Genomic DNA, 21,666 nt, shown 5'->3' with positions numbered 1-21,666 from the left:
TATGTGGCACGTATTCATCATGTACAGTGGATGTGAACATTACACAATCAAACCGAAAGCACCGTGTGCCACTGCAAGGACAACAGCACACGCGGCGTGCACATCTGAATGGGCTGTTATATTCATAATAGACCTTACAGTACAGACACAATTCCATTCTCCCACCTTGTGGGACATAATTTATGTGAACGTTGAATGGGATGTTACCGCTGTAATACACATACATACTACATGTTCACCATCTAACTCTGTAGAAGGTATAACCTGGAACTGTTTCGCCAGGCCATGACAACATAAATAGACATGAAACTCACCCCCAGGTATGGCCTCAGGCACATTTCAAAGTGCAGGGCTGACAGCAGCCAGGAACCGCGGCCTGTGGTAAAGTCCCTCTTGCCCGGCTGTGCCATGTGTTGGACACATCAGCTCACAAATGCCTCGTCCACCACTGCATAAATAAATCCAATGTGACGCGCCGTCCCGTGGCTTTAGTCAGAAATGATTGCCATAAGTCTCAGGTCCTGTTCAATGTTTTGAACTCTCTTATTAATTCCAGTGATGTGTTCCCTCTTGTGCCAATGCCTACACTTTGTAACAATTTTTTACATTTTTTTTTTTCTTTAAATCACAAAAGTGTCTGCTCTTAGACCAGCTCATTCAGGTGTTAGGTCCATCACAAACTCCGATTTTTCTCCATGCACTGCTGCCCTCGATAAGTTCAAGCCTTTGTCCTTGTCCCAACTTTCTGACATAGTCATCATCTGCATCCTACAAATTGTTCTTCAGACATCACCTCCTCATCTCTTCAGAGAAGTTTTTGATTCAGTGGGAGCCACTATTTTGCTGCTGGTTAACACCAGTCTCAGCTCTGGCTGTGTGCCTTTAGCTTTTAAACATGCTGTGGTGAAACCTTAAATTAAAAAGAAAAATGGCGATCTTTCCATCCTTTCAAATGTTAGGACTATATCTCAAGCTCCTTTTTATCCAAGGTGTTAGAGAGCAGCCTCCATCCAGTTGCAGTCATTTTTAGCCCAGCATGACATTTAGGAAAAATTTCAGTCTGGCTTCAAACCCAGACATAGCACTGAAACTGCTCTGCTGAGAGTTTTTAATGATTTGATTTTAGCTGCTGACTCAGGTAGTCCTGCCATCCTGGTTCTTGTCAACTGCTTTGACACAGTGGACCACGCGATTCTGTTGCATCATCTCTAGCAGTGTGTGGACATTACAGGCTCTGTAATGCCCACACACTGTTCTGAACGATCACCTGTTTCAGTTCTTACCTCACAGAGTGGAGCTTTTCTGTGCAGCTGGGCCACTTCAATGTGATCCCACTGACCTGTGGAGTCCCTCAAGGCTCCAGTCTAGGTCATATTCTTTTCCTTGTGTACATATTACCTCTCAGCGGTATCTTTTGAAAATACCAAATATCTTTCCATTGCTTTGCCGATGATGTCCAAATTTACCTGCCACTAAGGTTGAGGCAATGCAGACATTATTGGATTGTTTGAGTGAGGTGAAATCTTGCTAACCTATTAAATCTTGCTCTGCTGATGTCCTGGGTCCCCTGGGTTCCAACAGTGTGAGGAAACTTGGAGTGATTTTTGACAGCCATTTTAAATTTGATAAGCAGATCAGTGCTGTTGTTAGAACAAGTCTCTTCCAACTCTTTCTCTTAGCCAAGTCCAAGCCATATTTCTCTAGGATTGACCTTGAGAAGATTATCCATGCCTTCGTCACAAGTAGACTAGATTATAACTCTCTGTATGTTGGCTTGGATCAGACCTCTCTGAACCGCCTCCAGCTTATTCAAAATGCTGTTCCTCGTCTTCTTTTGGAAAAGAAAAAGTCCAACCACATTACGCCGGTCTTTTTTTTTTTTTTCAACAATTTGAGTGGGACTGCATTACTTTTAAACAATATAGCACCTAATTGCCTTGTTGGAACAAGAGCTGAATCTGGACTGATTTATCAAACCCGCTCTTTTTAATGAAAAACTTCAGTTTCAGTTTTTCACCTCTTTAAGAGATGCTGTGCCCCTCCTCCTCTCCACTCCTCCTCCATTCTCGCTCTGTCTCTCTCTCTCTCCCTCCCCGTCTCTCTCTCGCTCACCCCCCCCAAAAAATTGGTAAGGCGTCTGCTGTTTTTCAAACTTGAGCTTTTTGGAAACATGAAGCCTTCCAACTGTAAATTTCTGAATGTATCATCACATACGGGTACATAAAGACCTGTGGATTATTTAATGTTGGTTTTTCATAGCAGGTCTTTTTTTTTTCTTCAGTTCAGAGCGCAGCATAGACACTGTTTCCAGCCACTGCTCTTCACAGCTCTGTGGCCACAACCCTTGTGACCATAGGTGGCAGCAGGAACGAAGACTGACCAGTAGATTGAGAGCTTCGCCTTTTGGCTCAGCTCCCTTTTCGTCACAACAGTATGGTAGAGCGAATGCAATACCGCCCCTGCTGCACTGATTCTCCGGCCAATCTCACGCTCAATTGTCCCCTCACTCGTGAACAAGACCCCAAGGTACTTGAACTCCTTCACTTGTGGTAAGACCACATTCCCTACCCGGAGTAGGCAATCTATCGGTTTCTTGCTGAGAACCATGGCCTCAGATTTAGAGGTGTTGATCTTTATCCCAGCTCCTCCAAGTGAGTGTTGGAGGTTACAGTCTGATGAAGCCAACAGGACCACATCATCTGTAAAAAGCTGTGACGAGACCCTGAGCCCACCAAACTGGAAACCCTCCTCCCCCCGCCTATGCCTCGATATCCTGTCCATGAACATCATAAACAGGATTGGTGAAAAGGCGCAAGCCCTGGTGGAGGCCAAATACTACTTACTGCAACATAAAACATGGTTACAGGTTTAAGTCGTGCTGCACAATCTTCCCTGAAAGCCAGTCTTCATTCAATTTCCACTTCCACAATTGGCATTCCGGCAACAAACAAAAGAGATTTGTTGGTTATGCTCACTTTCTTTGTGTAGTGTTACAAGTGAATTATTGAAAAAAGATATTTATTTTGCTATTTTGTAATTGCAATGCCAGGAGAAAGCATGAATAAAATCCTACTCCATGTCTTGCTATTTTAAGACTTTTGAAAGACTAATTTAACACAAATTAACATCAATTAAGGATGATTTTATTCAATGCCTTTTAAGGCTTTTTAAGGATCTGCTGGAGGACAACAGTCAGAATTCTACTTGTATTGTCACCTTTTTAACTTCAGGGCATAGTGCTATAGTGATAAGATAAAAATTCCACTCCAGAACACGAGTACAAGTTATATCACAGTTTGTGTTAGTGATTTTCCTGTCTGACAGGGATTCAGACTAGAGGTGGGCGATACCGAGAATTTTGGCATTGATCCGATACCAAGTAAATACAGGCCCAGTATTGCCGCTATCGATACCAATACTTTTTCATATTTAAGCTTCATAGATCCAAAGGATCCAAAAGACCTAGGATAGAATTTTGCCAAACATTGTACGTGACAACTCAACACAACTCCTGAGGTAGAGGGTTGACAAACCACAATACAAGGGTGCGCTGCTTCGTGTTGTGTGACACAGTGCAGCTCTTACAGACAGAGAGTAGACTTTGATGAATATGCATGTGCAGCAGTCAGTGCATGCGGGAGAGAAAAAAAGCTTGAGTATCGATCTTTTTACACAAGGATCGTTCAATATCAATACAAGTGTTGGTATCGATATTAGGATTGATCCATCCACCTCTAATTCAAACAGAGAATCCTCTGGTCACAATCCTCAACCTTTCTCTATTGCTTAGCAGTGGTACTTAGTTTTTTTTAATCAGCACCTGGTTCATGGGTGGCAGGTGTTTCTCCACGTCTTTCTCCTTTTCTTTGACCAGATCCTCCAACATCTTCTTCAGCTGCACCTGGTAATTTTTCTCTTCATCTTCAACACCTGAAAAACACTTCCAGTTAGTTGCACTCTATGCAGATAACACACTGTTGATATTACCACACATCTACACTTATAATTACACAGACAATACTGTGATACGGAGTACTCTATCCAGTCATCACTGTATCTCACACACACACACACACACACACACACACACACACACACACACACACACACACACACACACACACACACACACACACACACACACACACACACACACACACACACACACACACACAGAGAGAGAGAAATAAATGTAATTTTCACCCAAAGAGCAAGCACCATTACCTAAAGCAGGGGTGGGCAGCAGGAGCTGAGACAGTGCAGGTTTTCCTTGCGACTGATCACATCAACAGGTGGTTTTACTGATTAGCTACTCTTCTCAACTTAAAGTCCTGATCATCTGTGAAATCATTTGTCTGTCATTTGTCTACTGCCTCTACTGGTGGTTGGCTCTCACTGCGGTATTGTATCACTTCCTGTTCCGGAGCACAGCCTGTTTTGCTGTATCTGTCAGCTGTTTAATCTGCGTAGTTAGATTGATCTAGATAACTAGATAACGATTTGTTTCACAGTGTAATCTTCACGTGCCTTAACTAAAGCACTCCCTCTGCTGAATTCACCTCTAAATTATTTACACATTCTTCACTTTGTGTGTTTTTAGGAATCCGCTAGCTTAGCGCAGCTACTAGCTCTTAGCCGGTTTAGCATGGCGGCTTCTCCTGTCTCTCCCGCACTTCTCTGCTCTGGGTGTGAAATGTTTAGTTATTCCTTGGCCTCCTTTAGCAGTAATGGTACTTGTAATAAGACCTATTAAACATTAGGTCTCTCTCTTCTAAGTCCCTGTTGGTAAATGATATAATAATTGATCAACATATTGATTTATTCTGCCTTACAGAAACCTGGTTACAGCAGGATGAATATGTTAGTTTAAATGAGTCAACACCCCCGAGTCACACTAACTGTCAGAATGCTCGTAGCACAGGCCGAGGCGGAGGATTAGCAGCAATCTTCCATTCCAGCTTATTAATTAATCAAAAACCCAGACAGAGCTTTAATTCATTTGAAAGCTTGACTCTTAGTCTTGTCCATCCAAATTGGAAGTCCCAAAAACCAGTTTTATTTGTTATTATCTATCGTCCACCTGGTCGTTACTGTGAGTTTCTCTGTGAATTTTCAGACCTTTTGTCTGACTTAGTGCTTAGCTCAGATAAGATAATTATAGTGGGCGATTTTAACATCCACACAGATGCTGAGAACGACAGCCTCAACACTGCATTTAATCTATTATTAGACTCTATTGGCTTTGCTCAAAAAGTAAATGAGTCCACCCACCACTTTAATCATAGCTTAGATCTTGTTCTGACTTATGGTATGGAAATAGAAGACTTAACAGTATTCCCTGAAAACTCCCTTCTGTCTGATCATTTCTTAATAACATTTACATTTACTCTGATGGACTACCCAGCAGTGGGGAATAAGTTTCATTACACTAGAAGTCTTTCAGAAAGCGCTGTAACTAGGTTTAAGGATATGATTCCTTCTTTATGTTCTCTAATGCCATATACCAACACAGTGCAGAGTAGCTACCTAAACTCTGTAAGTGAGATAGAGTATCTCGTCAGTAGTTTTACATCCTCATTGAAGACAACTTTGGATGCTGTAGCTCCTCTGAAAAAGAGAGCTTTAAATCAGAAGTGCCTGACTCCGTGGTATAACTCACAAACTCGTAGCTTAAAGCAGATAACCCGTAAGTTGGAGAGGAAATGGCGTCTCACTAATTTAGAAGATCTTCACTTAGCCTGGAAAAAGAGTCTGTTGCTCTATAAAAAAGCCCTCCGTAAAGCTAGGACATCTTTCTACTCATCACTAATTGAAGAAAATAAGAACAACCCCAGGTTTCTTTTCAGCACTGTAGCCAGGCTGACAAAGAGTCAGAGCTCTATTGAGCTGAGTATTCCATTAACTTTAACTAGTAATGACTTCATGACTTTCTTTGCTAACAAAATTTTAACTATTAGAGAAAAAATTACTCATAACCATCCCAAAGACGTATCGTTATCTTTGGCTGCTTTCAGTGATGCCGGTATTTGGTTAGACTCTTTCTCTCCGATTGTTCTGTCTGAGTTATTTTCATTAGTTACTTCATCCAAACCATCAACATGTTTATTAGACCCCATTCCTACCAGGCTGCTCAAGGAAGCCCTACCATTATTTAATGCTTCGATCTTAAATATGATCAATCTATCTTTGTTAGTTGGCTATGTACCACAGGCTTTTAAGGTGGCAGTAATTAAACCATTACTTAAAAAGCCATCACTTGACCCAGCTATCTTAGCTAATTATAAGCCAATCTCCAACCTTCCTTTTCTCTCAAAAATTCTTGAAAGGGTAGTTGTAAAACAGCTAACTGATCATCTGCAGAGGAATGGTCTATTTGAAGAGTTTCAGTCAGGTTTCAGAATTCATCATAGTACAGAAACAGCATTAGTGAAGGTTACAAATGATCTTCTTATGGCATCGGACAGTGGACTCATCTCTGTGCTTGTTCTGTTAGACCTCAGTGCTGCTTTTGATACTGTTGACCATAAAATTTTATTACAGAGATTAGAGCATGCCATAGGTATTAAAGGCACTGCGCTGCGGTGGTTTGAATCATATTTGTCTAATAGATTACAATTTGTTCATGTAAATGGGGAATCTTCTTCACAGACTAAAGTTAATTATGGAGTTCCACAAGGTTCTGTGCTAGGACCAATTTTATTCACTTTATACATGCTTCCCTTAGGTAGTATTATTAGACGGTATTGCTTAAATTTTCATTGTTACGCAGATGATACCCAGCTTTATCTATCCATGAAGCCAGAGGACACACACCAATTAGCTAAACTGCAGGATTGTCTTACAGACATAAAGACATGGATGACCTCTAATTTCCTGCTTTTAAACTCAGATAAAACTGAAGTTATTGTACTTGGCCCCACAAATCTTAGAAACATGGTGTCTAACCAGATCCTTACTCTGGATGGCATTACCCTGACCTCTAGTAATACTGTGAGAAATCTTGGAGTCATTTTTGATCAGGATATGTCATTCAAAGCGCATATTAAACAAATATGAAGGACTGCTTTTTTGCATTTACGCAATATCTCTAAAATCAGAAAGGTCTTGTCTCAGAGTGATGCTGAAAAACTAATTCATGTATTTATTTCCTCTAGGCTGGACTATTGTAATTCATTATTATCAGGTTGTCCTAAAAGTTCCCTAAAAAGCCTTCAGTTAATTCAAAATGCTGCAGCTAGAGTACTGACGGGGACTAGAAGGAGAGAGCATATCTCACCCATATTGGCCTCTCTTCATTGGCTTCCTGTTAATTCTAGAATAGAATTTAAAATTCTTCTTCTTACTTATAAGGTTTTGAATAATCAGGTCCCATCTTATCTTAGGGACCTCGTAGTACCATATCACCCCAATAGAGCGCTTCGCTCTCAGACTGCAGGCTTACTTGTAGTTCCTAGGGTTTGTAAGAGTAGAATGGGAGGCAGAGCCTTCAGCTTTCAGGCTCCTCTCCTGTGGAACCAGCTCCCAATTCAGATCAGGGAGACAGACACCCTCTATACTTTTAAGATTAGGCTTAAAACTTTCCTTTTTGCTAAAGCTTATAGTTAGGGCTGGATCAGGTGACCCTGAACCATCCCTTAGTTATGCTGCTATAGACGTAGACTGTGGGGGGTTCCCATGTTGCACTGAGTGTTTCTTTCTCTTTTTGCTCTGTATGCACCACTCTGCATTTAATCATTAGTGATCGATCTCTGCTCCCCTCCACAGCATGTCTTTTTCCTGGTTCTCTCCCTCAGCCCCAACCAGTCCCAGCAGAAGACTGCCCCTCCCTGAGCCTGGTTCTGCTGGAGGTTTCTTCCTGTTAAAAGGGAGTTTTTCCTTCCCACTGTAACCAACTGCTTGCTCACAGGGGGTCGTTTTGACCGTTGGGGTTTTACATAATTATTGTATGGCCTTGCCTTACAATATAAAGCGCCTTGGGGCAACTGTTTGTTGTGATTTGGCGCTATATAAAAAAAAAATTGATTGATTGATTGATTGATAATAAGTGTAGCTTATTCGTAGCTTTGGAGGCCAGGCTGGGCGAATTGGAGACTCGGCTCCGCACCTTGGAAAATCCTACAGCTAGCCAGGCCCCTGTAGTCGGTGCGGACCAAGGTAGCTTAGCCGCCGTTAGCTGCCCCCCAGCGGATCCCGAGCAGCCGGGAAAGCAGGCCGGCTGGGTGACTGTGAGGAGGAAGCGTAGCCCTAAACAGAAGCCCCCTGTACACCGCCAACCCATTCACATTTCTAACCGTTTTTCCCCACTCGGCAACACACCCGCCGAGGAACAAACTCTGGTTATTGGCCACTCTGTTTTGAGAAATGTGAAGTTAGCGACACCAGCAACCATAGTCAATTGTCTTCCGGGGGCCAGAGCAGGCGACATTGAAGGAAATTTGAATCTGCTGGCTAAAGCTAAGCGTAAATTCGGTAAGATTGTAATTCACGTCGGCAGTAATGACACCCGGTTACGCCAATCGGAGGTCACTAAAATTAACATTGAATCGGTGTGTAACTTTGCAAAAACAATGTCGGACTCTGTAGTTTTCTCTGGGCCCCTCCCCAATCGGACCGGGAGTGACATGTTTAGCCGCATGTTCTCCTTGAATTGTTGGCTGTCTGAGTGGTGTCCAAAAAATGAGGTGGGCTTCATAGATAATTGGCAAAGCTTCTGGGGAAAACCTGGTCTTGTTAGGAGAGACGGCATCCATCCCACTTTGGATGGAGCAGCTCTCATTTCTAGAAATCTGGCCAATTTTATTACACCCTCCAAACCGTGACTATCCAGGGTTGGGACCAGGAAGCAGAGTTGTAGTCTTACACACCTCTCTGCAGCTTCTCTCCCCCAGCCATCCCCCCAATACCCCGTCCCCGTAGAGACGGTGCCTGCTCCCAGACCACCAACAACCAGTAAAAATCTATTTAAGCATAAAAATTCAAAAAGAAAAAATAATATAGCACCTTCAACTGCACCACAGACTAAAACAGTTAAATGTGGTCTATTAAACATTAGGTCTCTCTCTTCTAAGTCCCTGTTAGTAAATGATATAATAATTGATCAACATATTGATTTATTCTGCCTTACAGAAACCTGGTTACAGCAGGATGAATATGTTAGTTTAAATGAGTCAACACCCCCGAGTCACACTAACTGTCAGAATGCTCGTAGCACGGGCCGAGGGGGAGGATTAGCAGCAATCATCCACTCCAGCTTATTAATTAATCAAAAACCCAGACAGAGCTTTAATTCATTTGAAAGCTTGACTCTTAGTCTTGTCCATCCAAATTGGAAGTCTCAAAACCAGTTTTATTTGTTGTTATCTATCGTCCACCTGGTCGTTACTGTGAGTTTCTCTGTGAATTTTCAGACCTTTTGTCTGACTTAGTGCTTAGCTCAGATAAGATAATTATAGTGAGCGATTTTAACATCCACACAGATGCTGAGAATGACAGCCTCAACACTGCATTTAATCTATTATTATACTCAATTGGCTTTGCTCAAAATGTAAATGAGTCCACCCACCACTTTAATCATACTTTAGATCTTGTTTTGACATATGGTATGGAAATTGAAGACTTAACAGTATTCCCTGAAAACTCCCTTCTGTCTGATCATTTCTTAATAACATTTACATTCTTTAATGGACTACCCAGCAGTGGGGAATAAGTTTCATTACAGTAGAAGTCTTTCGGAAAGCGCTGTAACTAGGTTTAAGGATATGATTCCTTCTTTGTTATGTTCTCCAATGCCATATACCAACACAGTGCAGAGTAGCTACCTAAACTCTGTGAGTGAGATAGATTATCTCGTCAATAGTTTTACATCCTCATTGAGCACAACCTTGGATGCTGTAGCTCCTCTGAAAAAGAGAGCCTTAAATCAGAAGTGCCTGACTCCATGGTATAACTCACAAACTCGCAGCTTAAAGCAGATAACCCGTAAGTTGGAGAGGAAATGGCGTCTCACTAATTTAGAAGATCTTCACTTAGCCTGGAAAAAGAGTCTGTTGCTCTATAAAAAAGCCCTCCGTAAAGCTAGGACATCTTACTACTCATCACTAATTGAAGAAAATAAGAACAACCCCAGGTTTCTTTTCAGCACTGTAGCCAGGCTGACAAAGAGTCAGAGCTCTATTGAGCCAAGTATTCCTTTAACTTTAACTAGTAATGACTTCACAACTTTCTTTGTTAATAAAATTTTAACTATTAGAGAAAAAATTACTCATAACCATCCCAAAGACATATCGTTATCTTTGGCTGCATTCAGTAATGCTGGTATTTGGTTAGACTCTTTCTCCCAGATTGTTCTATCTGAGTTATTTTCATTAGTCACTTCCTCCAAACCATCAACATGTCTATTAGACCCCATTCCTACCAGGCTGCTCAAGGAAGCCCTACCATTAATTAATGGTTCGATCTTAAATATGATCAATCTATCTGTATTAATTGGCTATGTACCACAGGCTTTTAAGGTGGCAGTAATTAAACCATTACTTAAAAAGCCATCACTTGACCCAGCTATCTTAGCTAATTATAGGCCAATCTCCAACCTTCCTTTTCTCTCAAAAATTCTTGAAAGGGTAGTTGTAAAACAGCTAACTGATCATCTGCAGAGGAATGGTCTATTTGAAGAGTTTCAGTCAGGTTTCAGAATTCATCATAGTACAGAAACAGCATTAGTGAAGGTTATAAATGATCTTCTTATGGCCTCAGACAGTGGACTCATCTCTGTGCTTGTCCTGTTAGACCTCAGTGCTGCTTTTGATACTGTTGACCATAAAATTTTATTACAGAGATTAGAGCATGCCATAGGTATTAAAGGCACTGCGCTGCGGTGGTTTGAATCATATTTATCTAATAGATTACAATTTGTTCATGTAAATGGGGAGTCTTCTTCATAGACTAAGGTTAATTATGGAGTTCCACAAGGTTCTGTGCTAGGACCAATTTTATTCACTTTATACATGCTTCCCTTAGGCAATATTATTAGAAAGCATTACTTAAATTTTTCATTGTTACGCAGATGATACCCAGCTTTATCTATCCATGAAGGCAGAGGACACACACCAATTAGTTAAACTGCAGGAATGTCTTACAGACATAAAGACATGCATGACCTCTAATTTCCTGCTTTTCAATTCAGATAAAACTAAAGTTATTGTACTTGGCCCCACAAATCTTAGAAACATGGTGTCTAACCAGATCCTTACTCTGGATGGCATTACCCTGACCTCTAGTAATACTGTGAGAAATCTTGGAGTCATTTTTGATCAGGATATGTCCTTCAATGCGCATATTAAGCAAATATGTAGGACTGCTTTTTTACATTTGTGCAATATCTCTAAAATTAGAAAGGTCTTGTCTCAGAGTGATGCTGAAAAACTAATTCATGCATTTATTTCCTCTAGGCTGGACTATTGTAATTCATGATTATCAGGTTGTCCTAAAAGTTCCCTGAAAAGCCTTCAGTTAATTCAAAATGCTGCAGCTAGAGTACTGACGGGGACTAGAAGGAGAGAGCATATTTCACCCATATTGGCCTCTCTTCATTGGCTTCCTGTTAATTCTAGAATAGAATTTAAAATTCTTCTTCTTACTTATAAGGTTTTGAATAATCAGGTCCCATCTTATCTGAGGGACCTCTTAGTACCATATCACCCCAATAGAGCGCTTTGCTCTCAGACTGCAGGCTTACTTGTAGTTCCTAGGGTTTTTAAGAGTAGAATGGGAGGCAGAGCCTTCAGCTTTCAGGCTCCTCTCCTGTGGACAACCAGCTCCCAATTCGGATCAGGGAGATAGACACCCTCTCTACTTTTAAGATTAGGCTTAAAACTTTTCTTTTTGCTAAAGCTTATAGTTAGGGCTGGATCAGGTGACCCTGAACCATCCCTTAGTTATGCTGCTATAGACTTAGACTGTGGGGGTTCCCATGATGCACTGAGTGTTTCTTTCTCTTTTTGCTCTGTATGCACCACTCTGCATTTAGTCATTAGTGATTGATCGCTGCTGTCTTCCACAGCATGTCTTTTTCCTGATTCTCTCCCCTCAGCCCCAACCAGTCCCGGCAGAAGACTGCCCCTCCCTGAGCCTGGTTCTGCTGGAGGTTTCTTCCTGTTAAAAGGGAGTTTTTCCTTCCCACTGTCGCCAAGTGCTTGCTCATAGGGGGTCGTTTTGACCGTTGGGTTTTTCTGTGATGATCTTATTTCTTTTGCCTTGCAATATAAAGCGCCTTGGGGCAACTGTTGTTGTGATTTGGGCAACTGTTGTTGTGATTTGGGGCAACTGTTGTTGTGATTTGGGGCAACTGTTGTTGTGATTTGGCGCTATATAAATAAAATTGATGATGATTGATGAAATCAGCTGCTGAGGTGATCAGTAAGAAGAAAAGCCTGCACTGACTTGGCCCTTAATGCCACACTGTTCCCACCCGCACTAATGATTAAAAACCCAGGAGCTCCTCAGCCACTGGAGGCAGTTTGCACAGTGACAAACATAATATTTAAGCTTACAATGTGTTCAGATGGCCTTATACATATTCTATCAGTTGCAAAATCAGTGGACCTACAGGAAGGCAGATCCACATAGAGCGGTCTGTTGGTGGACAGCAGGGGACTCTTCATCAGAGAAGAGTCATCCTCACTTTCTGTCAGAGCTGCACACACACACAAATAAATTAATCACAACAAATCCCAACTCACTTTGTACTGTTCATTTTGCAAATGGCCTGATTTGCAATGTTGGTGAGTAAAATATTACTTTTACTAATATAATTATGGCCCAATTAAAATTAATAAACAAGCAAATAAGCCCAAACAAAAATGCTTTACATAAAGAAATGAAATACCTGGAGGTATATGCAGACGGTAGAGCAGCTTTATTTTCTCATTCAGCTCCTCACTGTACAAATGGTCTGTAATTAAAGTCAACACAAAGCATGTCTGTTAATTTTCATGTGCTTTAGAACATTTACGAGCACTTCAAATACTTAAATATTTGACACCCTAGTATCTGCAGATGTGACAAAGAAGCTGCAGACCCACATCACAGGATAGCAATGTAGTACTCCAGTCCAGTCTCAAAACCAGCTTTTCACTTACTTGTCTCAGAAATGAATGCGATTCTCGGTTTACCTTTTGACCCCATACAGTGTTTAGGTTGAGCTTAGGTGAGCTGCTGAGCCTGTCTTCCCTACAGAAATGTCTCTTTTGAATAATAACAGGGATGATGTAAGTCTAATTAAATTCATGTTCCTGAGAATAGACTTGTTTTTTTTAGGTCTCAGTCTTGTCACGGTCTCATCCATTCCAAATCTCAAAGTCTTGGTTGTGACTCACATGACACTTTAAGGTCTTGGTCTCAAGCTATAATCTGATTTTTGTTCCTGTTTTGCATGTTTGATAATAACTTCTTGTATTTAGTCTGTGGTGCAGTTGAAGGTGCTATATTATTTTTTCTTTTTGAATTTTTATGCTTAAATAGATTTTTACTGGTTATTGGTGGTCTGGGAGCAGGCACCGTCTCTACGGGGATGGGGTAATGAGGGGATGGCAGGGGGAGAGAAGCTGCAGAGAGGTGTGTAAGACTACAACTCTGCTTCCTGGTCCCAACCCTGGATAGTCACGGTTTGGAGGATTTAAGAAAATTGGCCAGATTTCTAGAAATGAGAGCTGTTCCATCCAAAGTGGGATGGATGCCGTCTCTCCTAACAAGACCAGGTTTTCCCCAGAAGCTTTGCCAATTATCTATGAAGCCCACCTCATTACACTGAACAAAAACTTCCAATGCAGTAAATACACATACACTCAACAAAAATATAAACGTTTTGCTCCCATTTTGTATGAGATGAACTCAAAGATCTAAAATGTTTTCCACATACACAATATCACCATCTGTGATAGTGAGCACTTCTCCTTTGCTGAGATAATCCATCCCACCTCACAGGTGTGCCATATCAAGATGCTGATTAGACACCATGATTAGTGCACAGGTGTGCCTTAGACTGCCCACAATAAAAGGCCACTCTGAAAGGTGCAGTTTTATCACACAGCACAGTGCTACAGATGTCGCAAGATTTGAGGGAGCATGTAATTGGCATGCTGACAGCAGGAATGTCAACCAGAGCTGTTGCTCGTGTATTGAATGTTCATTTCTCTACCATAAGCCGTCTCCAAAGGTGTTTCAGAGAATTTGGCAGTACATCCAACCAGCCTCACAACCGCAGACCACGTGTAACCACACCAGCCTAGGACCTCCACATCCAGCATGTTCACCTCCAAGATCGTCTGAGACCAGCCACTCGGACAGCTGCTGAAACAATCGGTTTGCATAACCAAAGAATTTCTGCACAAACTGTCAGAAACCGTCTCAGGGAAGCTCATCTGCGTGCTCGTCGTCCTCATCAGGGTCTCGACCTGACTCCTGTTCGTCGTCATAACTGACTTGAGTGGGCAAATGCTCACATTCGCTGGCGTTTGGCACGTTGGAGAGGTGTTCTCTTCACGGATGAATACCGGTTCACACTGTTCAGGGCAGATGGCAGACAGCGTGTGTTGCGTCGTGTGGGTGAGCGGTTTTCTGATGTCAATGTTGTGGATCGAGTGGCCCATGGTGGCGGTGGGGTTATGGTATGGGCAGGCGTCTGTTATGGACGAAGAACACAGGTGCATTTTATTGATGACATTTTGAATGCACAGAGATACCTTGATGAGATCCTGAGGCCCACTGTTGTGCCATACATCTAAGAACATCACCTCATGTTGCAGCAGGATAATGCACGGCCCCATGTTGCAAGGATCTGTACACAATTCTTGGAAGCTGAAAATGTCCCAGTTCTTGCATGGCCGGCATACTCACCGGACATGTCACCCACTGAGCATGTTTGGGATGCTCTGGACCGGCGTATACGACAGCGTGTACCAGTTCCTGCCAATATCCAGCAACTTCGCACAGCCATTGAAGAGGAGTGGACCAACATTCCACAGGCCACAATTGACAACCTGATCAACTCTATGCGAAGGAGATGTGTTGCACTGCATGAGGCAAATGGTGGTCACACCAGATACTGACTGGTATCCCCCCCAATAAAACAAAACTGCACCTTTCACAGTGGCGTTTTATTGTGGACAGTCTAAGGCACACCTGTGCACTAATCATGGTGTCTATTCAGCATCTTGATATGGCACACCTGTGAGGTGGGATGGATTATCTCAGCAAAGGAGAAGTGCTCACTATCACAGATTTAGACTGGTTTGTGAACAATATTTGAGGGAAATGGTGATATTGTGTATGTGGAAAAAGTTTTAGATCTTTGAGTTCATCTCATACAAAATGGGAGCAAAACGAAAAGTGCTGCGTTTATATTTTTGTTGAGTGTACAAATGTGTAATATGAATAGTATTAATAATAATAATAATAATTAACTTGTTGCCCGTAGATTGGGTAGTGTTTATAAAATAGGTAGCTAACATTTTTCAAGGGTGGTAATAAATTATGCAAAGTTTCTATAATGAGTTGGAATGGCATGTGAGTCCAGAATGTTTTTAGAACCTTAGACCTCAACAGAGGAAGAATTCAACCCTTTTTATTTCCTGTTAATTATGTAATTTTTAAATGTTAATTTACTGTCTTACTGTATTTATGAATTGTTCAGGTTCTTGTTATCATATACACACTATTATTATTATCATTATTATCATCATTATAATTATTACTATCAATATTATTATTATCTATATTATAATAGCCAAGTGGCCTCTGTGTGTGTGTGTGGCTTTGATCACGGAGAAACTGGGAAGAGCTGACATTTGCCGTTTGGAATGCTTATGTATTCTGGGTCAAGGATGAACACTGCGAAAACAGAAAGTTGATAGGACTACTATTTTTGGAGAAATAAGCTATATTAGCTAACAACAGTGAACAATGGACACTGTGCTGCAATGCACCATGGGAGTTTGGGGTTTTAAATGTCATTGTGGTTCATGTTAGTTTAAAGGCCCCTTCACACTTAGCACGAATGAGCGCAAATGAGGATGAATCAGCCCGAATGGGGAAAAAAACAAAACAAAATTTGAGATGCATTTGGGAGAGACAGACATTCGGACAGCCACGTATGAATGCCATCTGAACACCCAGAATGTCCGTCAAAGCTGCCTTGAATGAATCGCGCACATTTGCAGTGCAGCAGCTCCCGAATGCAGGTCGAATTTGCCCGGAAAACAGTACAGATACCCAGAATGCAGGCAGAATGTGGCCAGAACACAGCATGAATCCCCTCAATGCCGGCAGAATGCAGTAGGAATATGCAGAATGCAGTAGGAATATGCAGAATGTATCCCGAATGGTGTACGACAGAGGGCCAAATGCTGTCCAAAACTGGTGATTTTGATGCCAAGAACATTCACAGATTGCAGGCATCAGGTACCGGATGAGACGTTGTGTGAGTGAAATCCAGGTGAGTTACTCTCTGCTTGTTCTTCAGAAAGTTAGTGTTTAAGGTTGTCGCATGTTTATTAACATCCCTGTTTACAACACAACATCAAAGTATTCATGATTGTAAGTCTATCTGTGGACATGTGGTAATAATTAGTGGTCGCTGATGTACTTTATTTAGTAACGGAGAAACAGAAGCGTTTTGAACCACTGAATCAATATAAAGCAATGGTTCAGTGTTTCGAAGCTTTTGATACAAATAGGTATGGTGACATCTGCTGGCCAACCTTTAACATAACATTTGTATGGAACAATAAAGGGCAAGATGTCATGAAACAGTCAGGCTCTTATGTATGTTTAATTATAAAGGTTCTATGTGCTTTTTGAAATTTTTGACGGTATTTTTGTTTAAAAAAATTTACAATATATTTCTGTTATAATCCCTGAAGGAGTCTTCTCAAGGGATTAATAAAATTCTGAATAGGTCTATATCTAATCTAATGTGATCGTGCCGTCATAAAATATTGTATGTAATGGAGATATAAATTGTGAAATGTCTGTACTCCTAGGGACTGTTACGACCTTTTTACATATTTCAATTTACATATAAATAAATTGACAAGTTTTATGATGTAAGCCGACAATGAGTTTCCCCTCTTTGACAGACCAGCAGCCGCCACTCTTATCTAGTATCTTGTATGTATTGTCTGTAATATTTTTCCACAAATGGACCCACTGCCTGCAATATCCATCCATCCATCCATCCATCCATCCATTTTCTTCTGCTTTATCCGGAGTCGGGTCGCGGGGGCAGCAGCTCAAGCAAAGCCGCCCAGACTCATTGGTTACACTACATTTATCAGATTCTAAGTGTGTCTCATGAGCAAATCAGATATTACACTCGTATTGCCTCTGGTATATTATTGAACTAAAGACAGCGCTGCTCCCCTTTTTCTCCAGACTTCGAGCCTGGAGCCAGAGCAGCGCTGAGCTTAACTTCATGTGGTGTGATCGTTTTAGACTATGAAATTGATAATAACAACTGTAGTTTTGTCATTCCCTTAATTCGCCCGTGCTGCAACCAGGTTTTGTCGTCTCCGTTCGGTTGTCACAATAAAATAAATACAGACATACATTTAAAAAATAAAGAAATCTGACAGATTAGGCGTGTCTTATTAATTGAGCGAGCAAATATCCACGTCAAGAATTATTGACATGTGAAAAGAGAATACAGTGGTCCCTTGCTATAACGCCGTTCACCTGTCGTGGCCTCAGAGTCTCGGAGTATTTTGTCCAATTTTGCATGCCTTTTTTTTTTTTTTTTTTACAGTGTTCTGCGTATCTGTTTATAAGAATCTTGTTGCCCAGAAGAGAAAAGAGCGCCAACAACTACTCATAACTGTGTTTGTCACACGGAAACAAACACCTGCAGCAGCCAGGTGTGAGTGGAAAAAGGCGCAGCACCAGGACGCAGAGGCCCGATCTGTGAAATACTGGTCAGTCACTATTAATAATTTCTTATGTGTCCAACCTCGTTCGTTGATCGTTAAAATTAATTTGTTAGTTCTAAATGCCATCATAATTATTTATAGGAAAATGTTCTATTTTTGTTTCTCAAACAAATGTTTGGGCCTGAAAACAGTTTGGTCTTATTTTCCTACTAAGGTTTGCACTTTGAGAGTGAGAAAATGTTCATGCCTGATTGAGAAAGTGTATAAACTGTGTAATGAGGGGTTTTACAGCCTTAAAACGTCTATAATAATTGTAAAAAATAACGCTGACTACGTCGTGGTTTCGCGTATTACGGGCTATTTTTTAGAACGTAACTCCAGCGATTAATGAGGGACCACTGTAACACTTTATTGATTATATACTACAAAACAATTGATACGACGGCCACTTTTGACGCTCTATTGGCAAGCGTCATGATTGGTGGAGTTCTTTTTCATTGCCGTCTTCCTGGCTTCCATGTCGTAAAATGAGGGTGTGTCTGAAGCGGAGTCTGAATATTTATGGGCGTGTTTATTATAATTACTATATTATTCTTAAATCCTCCAAACCGTGACTATCCAGGGTTGGGACCAGGAAGCAGAGTTGTAGTCTTACACACCTCTCTGCAGCTTCTCTCCCCCTGCCATCCCCTCATTACCCCATCCCCGTAGAGACGGTGCCTGCTCCCAGACTACCAATAACCAGCAAAAATCTATTTAAGCATAAAAATTCAAAAAGAAAAAATAATATAGCACCTTCAACTGCACCACAGACTAAAACAGTTAAATGTGGTCTATTAAACATTAGGTCTCTCTCTTCTAAGTCCCTGTTGGTAAATGATATAATAATTGATCAACATATTGATTTATTCTGCCTTACAGAAACCTGGTTACAGCAGGATGAATATGTTAGTTTAAATGAGTCAACACCCCCGAGTCACACTAACTGTCAGAATGCTCGTAGCACTGGCCGGGGCGGAGGATTAGCAGCAATCTTCCATTCCAGCTTATTAATTAATCAAAAACCCAGACAGAGCTTTAATTCATTTGAAAGCTTGGCTCTTAGTCTTGTCCATCCAAATTGGAAGTCCCAAAAACCAGTTTTATTTGTTATTATCTATCGTCCACCTGGTCGTTACTGTGAGTTTCTCTGTGAATTTTCAGACCTTTTGTCTGACTTAGTGCTTAGCTCAGATAAGATAATTATAGTGGGCGATTTTAACATCCACACAGATGCTGAGAATGACAGCCTCAACACTGCATTTAATCTATTATTAGACTCTATTGGCTTTGCTCAAAAAGTAAATGAGTCCACCCACCAATTTAATCATATCTTAGATCTTGTTCTGACTTATGGTATGGAAATAGAAGACTTAACAGTATTCCCTGAAAACTCCCTTCTGTCTGATCATTTCTTAATAACATTTACATTTACTCTGATGGACTACCCAGCAGTGGGGAATAAGTTTCATTACACTAGAAGTCTTTCAGAAAGCGCTGTAACTAGGTTTAAGGATATGATTCCTTCTTTATGTTCTCTAATGCCATATACCAACACAGTGCAGAGTAGCTACCTAAACTCTGTAAGTGAGATTGAGTATCTCGTCAATAGTTTTACATCCTCACTGAAGACAACTTTGGATGCTGTAGCTCCTCTAAAAAAGAGAGCTTTAAATCAGAAGTGCCTGACTCTGTGGTATAACTCACAAACTCGTAGCTTAAAGCAGATAACCCGTAAGTTGGAGAGGAAATGGCGTCTCACTAATTTAGAAGATCTTCACTTAGCCTGGAAAAAGAGTCTGTTGCTCTATAAAAAAAGCCCTCCGTAAAGCTAGGACATCTTTCTACTCATCACTAATTGAAGAAAATAAGAACAACCCCAGGTTTCTTTTCAGCACTGTAGCCAGGCTGACAAAGAGTCAGAGCTCTATTGAGCCGAGTATTCCATTAACTTTAACTAGTAATGACTTCATGACTTTCTTTGCTAACAAAATTTTAACTATTAGAGAAAAAATTACTCATAACCATCCCAAAGACGTATCGTTATCTTTGGCTGCTTTCAGTGATGCCGGTAATTGGTTAGACTCTTTCTCTCTGATTGTTCTGTCTGAGTTATTTTCTTTAGTTACTTCATCCAAACCATCAACATGTTTATTAGACCCCATTCCTACCACGCTGCTCAAGGAAGCCCTACCATTATTTAATGCTTCGATCTTAAATATGATCAATCTATCTTTGTTAGTTGGCTATGTACCACAGGCTTTTAAGGTGGCAGTAATTAAACCATTACTTAAAAAGCCATCACTTGACCCAGCTATCTTAGCTAATTATAGGCCAATCTCCAACCTTCCTTTTCTCTCAAAAATTCTTGAAAGGGTAGTTGTAAAACAGCTAACTGATCATCTGCAGAGGAATGGTCTATTTGAAGAGTTTCAGTCAGGTTTTAGAATTCATCATAGTACAGAAACAGCATTAGTGAAGGTTACAAATGATCTTCTTATGGCCTCGGACAGTGGACTCATCTCTGTGCTTGTTCTGTTAGACCTCAGTGCTGCTTTTGATACTGTTGACCATAAAATTTTATTACAGAGATTAGAGCATGCCATAGGTATTAAAGGCACTGCGCTGCGGTGGTTTGAATCATATTTGTCTAATAGATTACAATTTGTTCATGTAAATGGGGAATCTTCTTCACAGACTAAAGTTAATTATGGAGTTCCACAAGGTTCTGTGCTAGGACCAATTTTATTCACTTTATACATGCTTCCATTAGGTAGTATTATTAGACGGTATTGCTTACATTTTCATTGTTACGCAGATGATACCCAGCTTTATCTATCCATGAAGCCAGAGGACACACACCAATTAGCTAAACTGCAGGATTGTCTTACAGACATAAAGACATGGATGACCTCTAATTTCCTGCTTTTAAACTCAGATAAAACTGAAGTTATTGTACTTGGCCCCACAAATCTTAGAAACATGGTGTCTAACCAGATCCTTACTCTGGATGGCATTACCCTGACCTCTAGTAATACTGTGAGAAATCTTGGAGTCATTTTTGATCAGGATATGTCATTCAAAGCGCATATTAAACAAATATGTAGGACTGCTTTTTTGCATTTACGCAATATCTCTAAAATCAGAAAGGTCTTGTCTCAGAGTGATGCTGAAAAACTAATTCATGCATTTATTTCCTCTAGGCTGGACTACTGTAATTCATTATTATCAGGTTGTCCTAAAAGTTCCCTAAAAAGCCTTCAGTTAATTCAAAATGCTGCAGCTAGAGTACTGACGGGGACTAGAAGGAGAGAGCATATCTCACCCATATTGGCCTCTCTTCATTGGCTTCCTGTTAATTCTAGAATAGAATTTAAAATTCTTCTTCTTACTTATAAGGTTTTGAATAATCAGGTCCCATCTTATCTTAGGGACCTCGTAGTACCATATCACCCCAATAGAGCACTTCGCTCTCAGACTGCAGGCTTACTTGTAGTTCCTAGGGTTTGTAAGAGTAGAATGGGAGGCAGAGCCTTCAGCTTTCAGGCTCCTCTCCTGTGGAACCAGCTCCCAATTCAGATCAGGGAGACAGACACCCTCTCTACTTTTAAGATTAGGCTTAAAACTTTCCTTTTTGCTAAAGCTTATAGTTAGGGATGGATCAGGTAACCCTGAACCATCCCTTAGTTATGCTGCTATAGACGTAGAC

At 40.9% G+C, this 21,666-nt stretch overlaps 1 protein-coding gene across 2 annotated transcripts in view; it reads right to left on the bottom strand.

Moving 5' to 3' along the window:
• LOC117524187 (TBC1 domain family member 8) overlaps nucleotides 1-21,666 on the bottom strand; it is a 225,040-nt gene that overhangs the window by 12,161 nt on the left and 191,213 nt on the right. For both annotated transcript variants that reach the window (XM_034185948.1, XM_034185947.1), the window contains 3 exons: nucleotides 12,884-12,949; nucleotides 12,605-12,691; nucleotides 3,821-3,930 (listed from right to left, as the gene is read on the bottom strand). In XM_034185948.1, the coding sequence (XP_034041839.1) occupies nucleotides 3,821-3,930; nucleotides 12,605-12,691; nucleotides 12,884-12,949 (263 nt within the window). The remainder of the gene's footprint in view (nucleotides 1-3,820; nucleotides 3,931-12,604; nucleotides 12,692-12,883; nucleotides 12,950-21,666) is intronic.

Source organism: Thalassophryne amazonica, chromosome 14 (assembly GCF_902500255.1).
Source record: "Thalassophryne amazonica chromosome 14, fThaAma1.1, whole genome shotgun sequence".
Lineage (NCBI taxonomy): Eukaryota > Metazoa > Chordata > Actinopteri > Batrachoidiformes > Batrachoididae > Thalassophryne > Thalassophryne amazonica.
The sequence above is the reverse complement of the archived record's forward strand: the minus strand, read 5'-3'. Positions and strand labels throughout refer to the sequence as shown.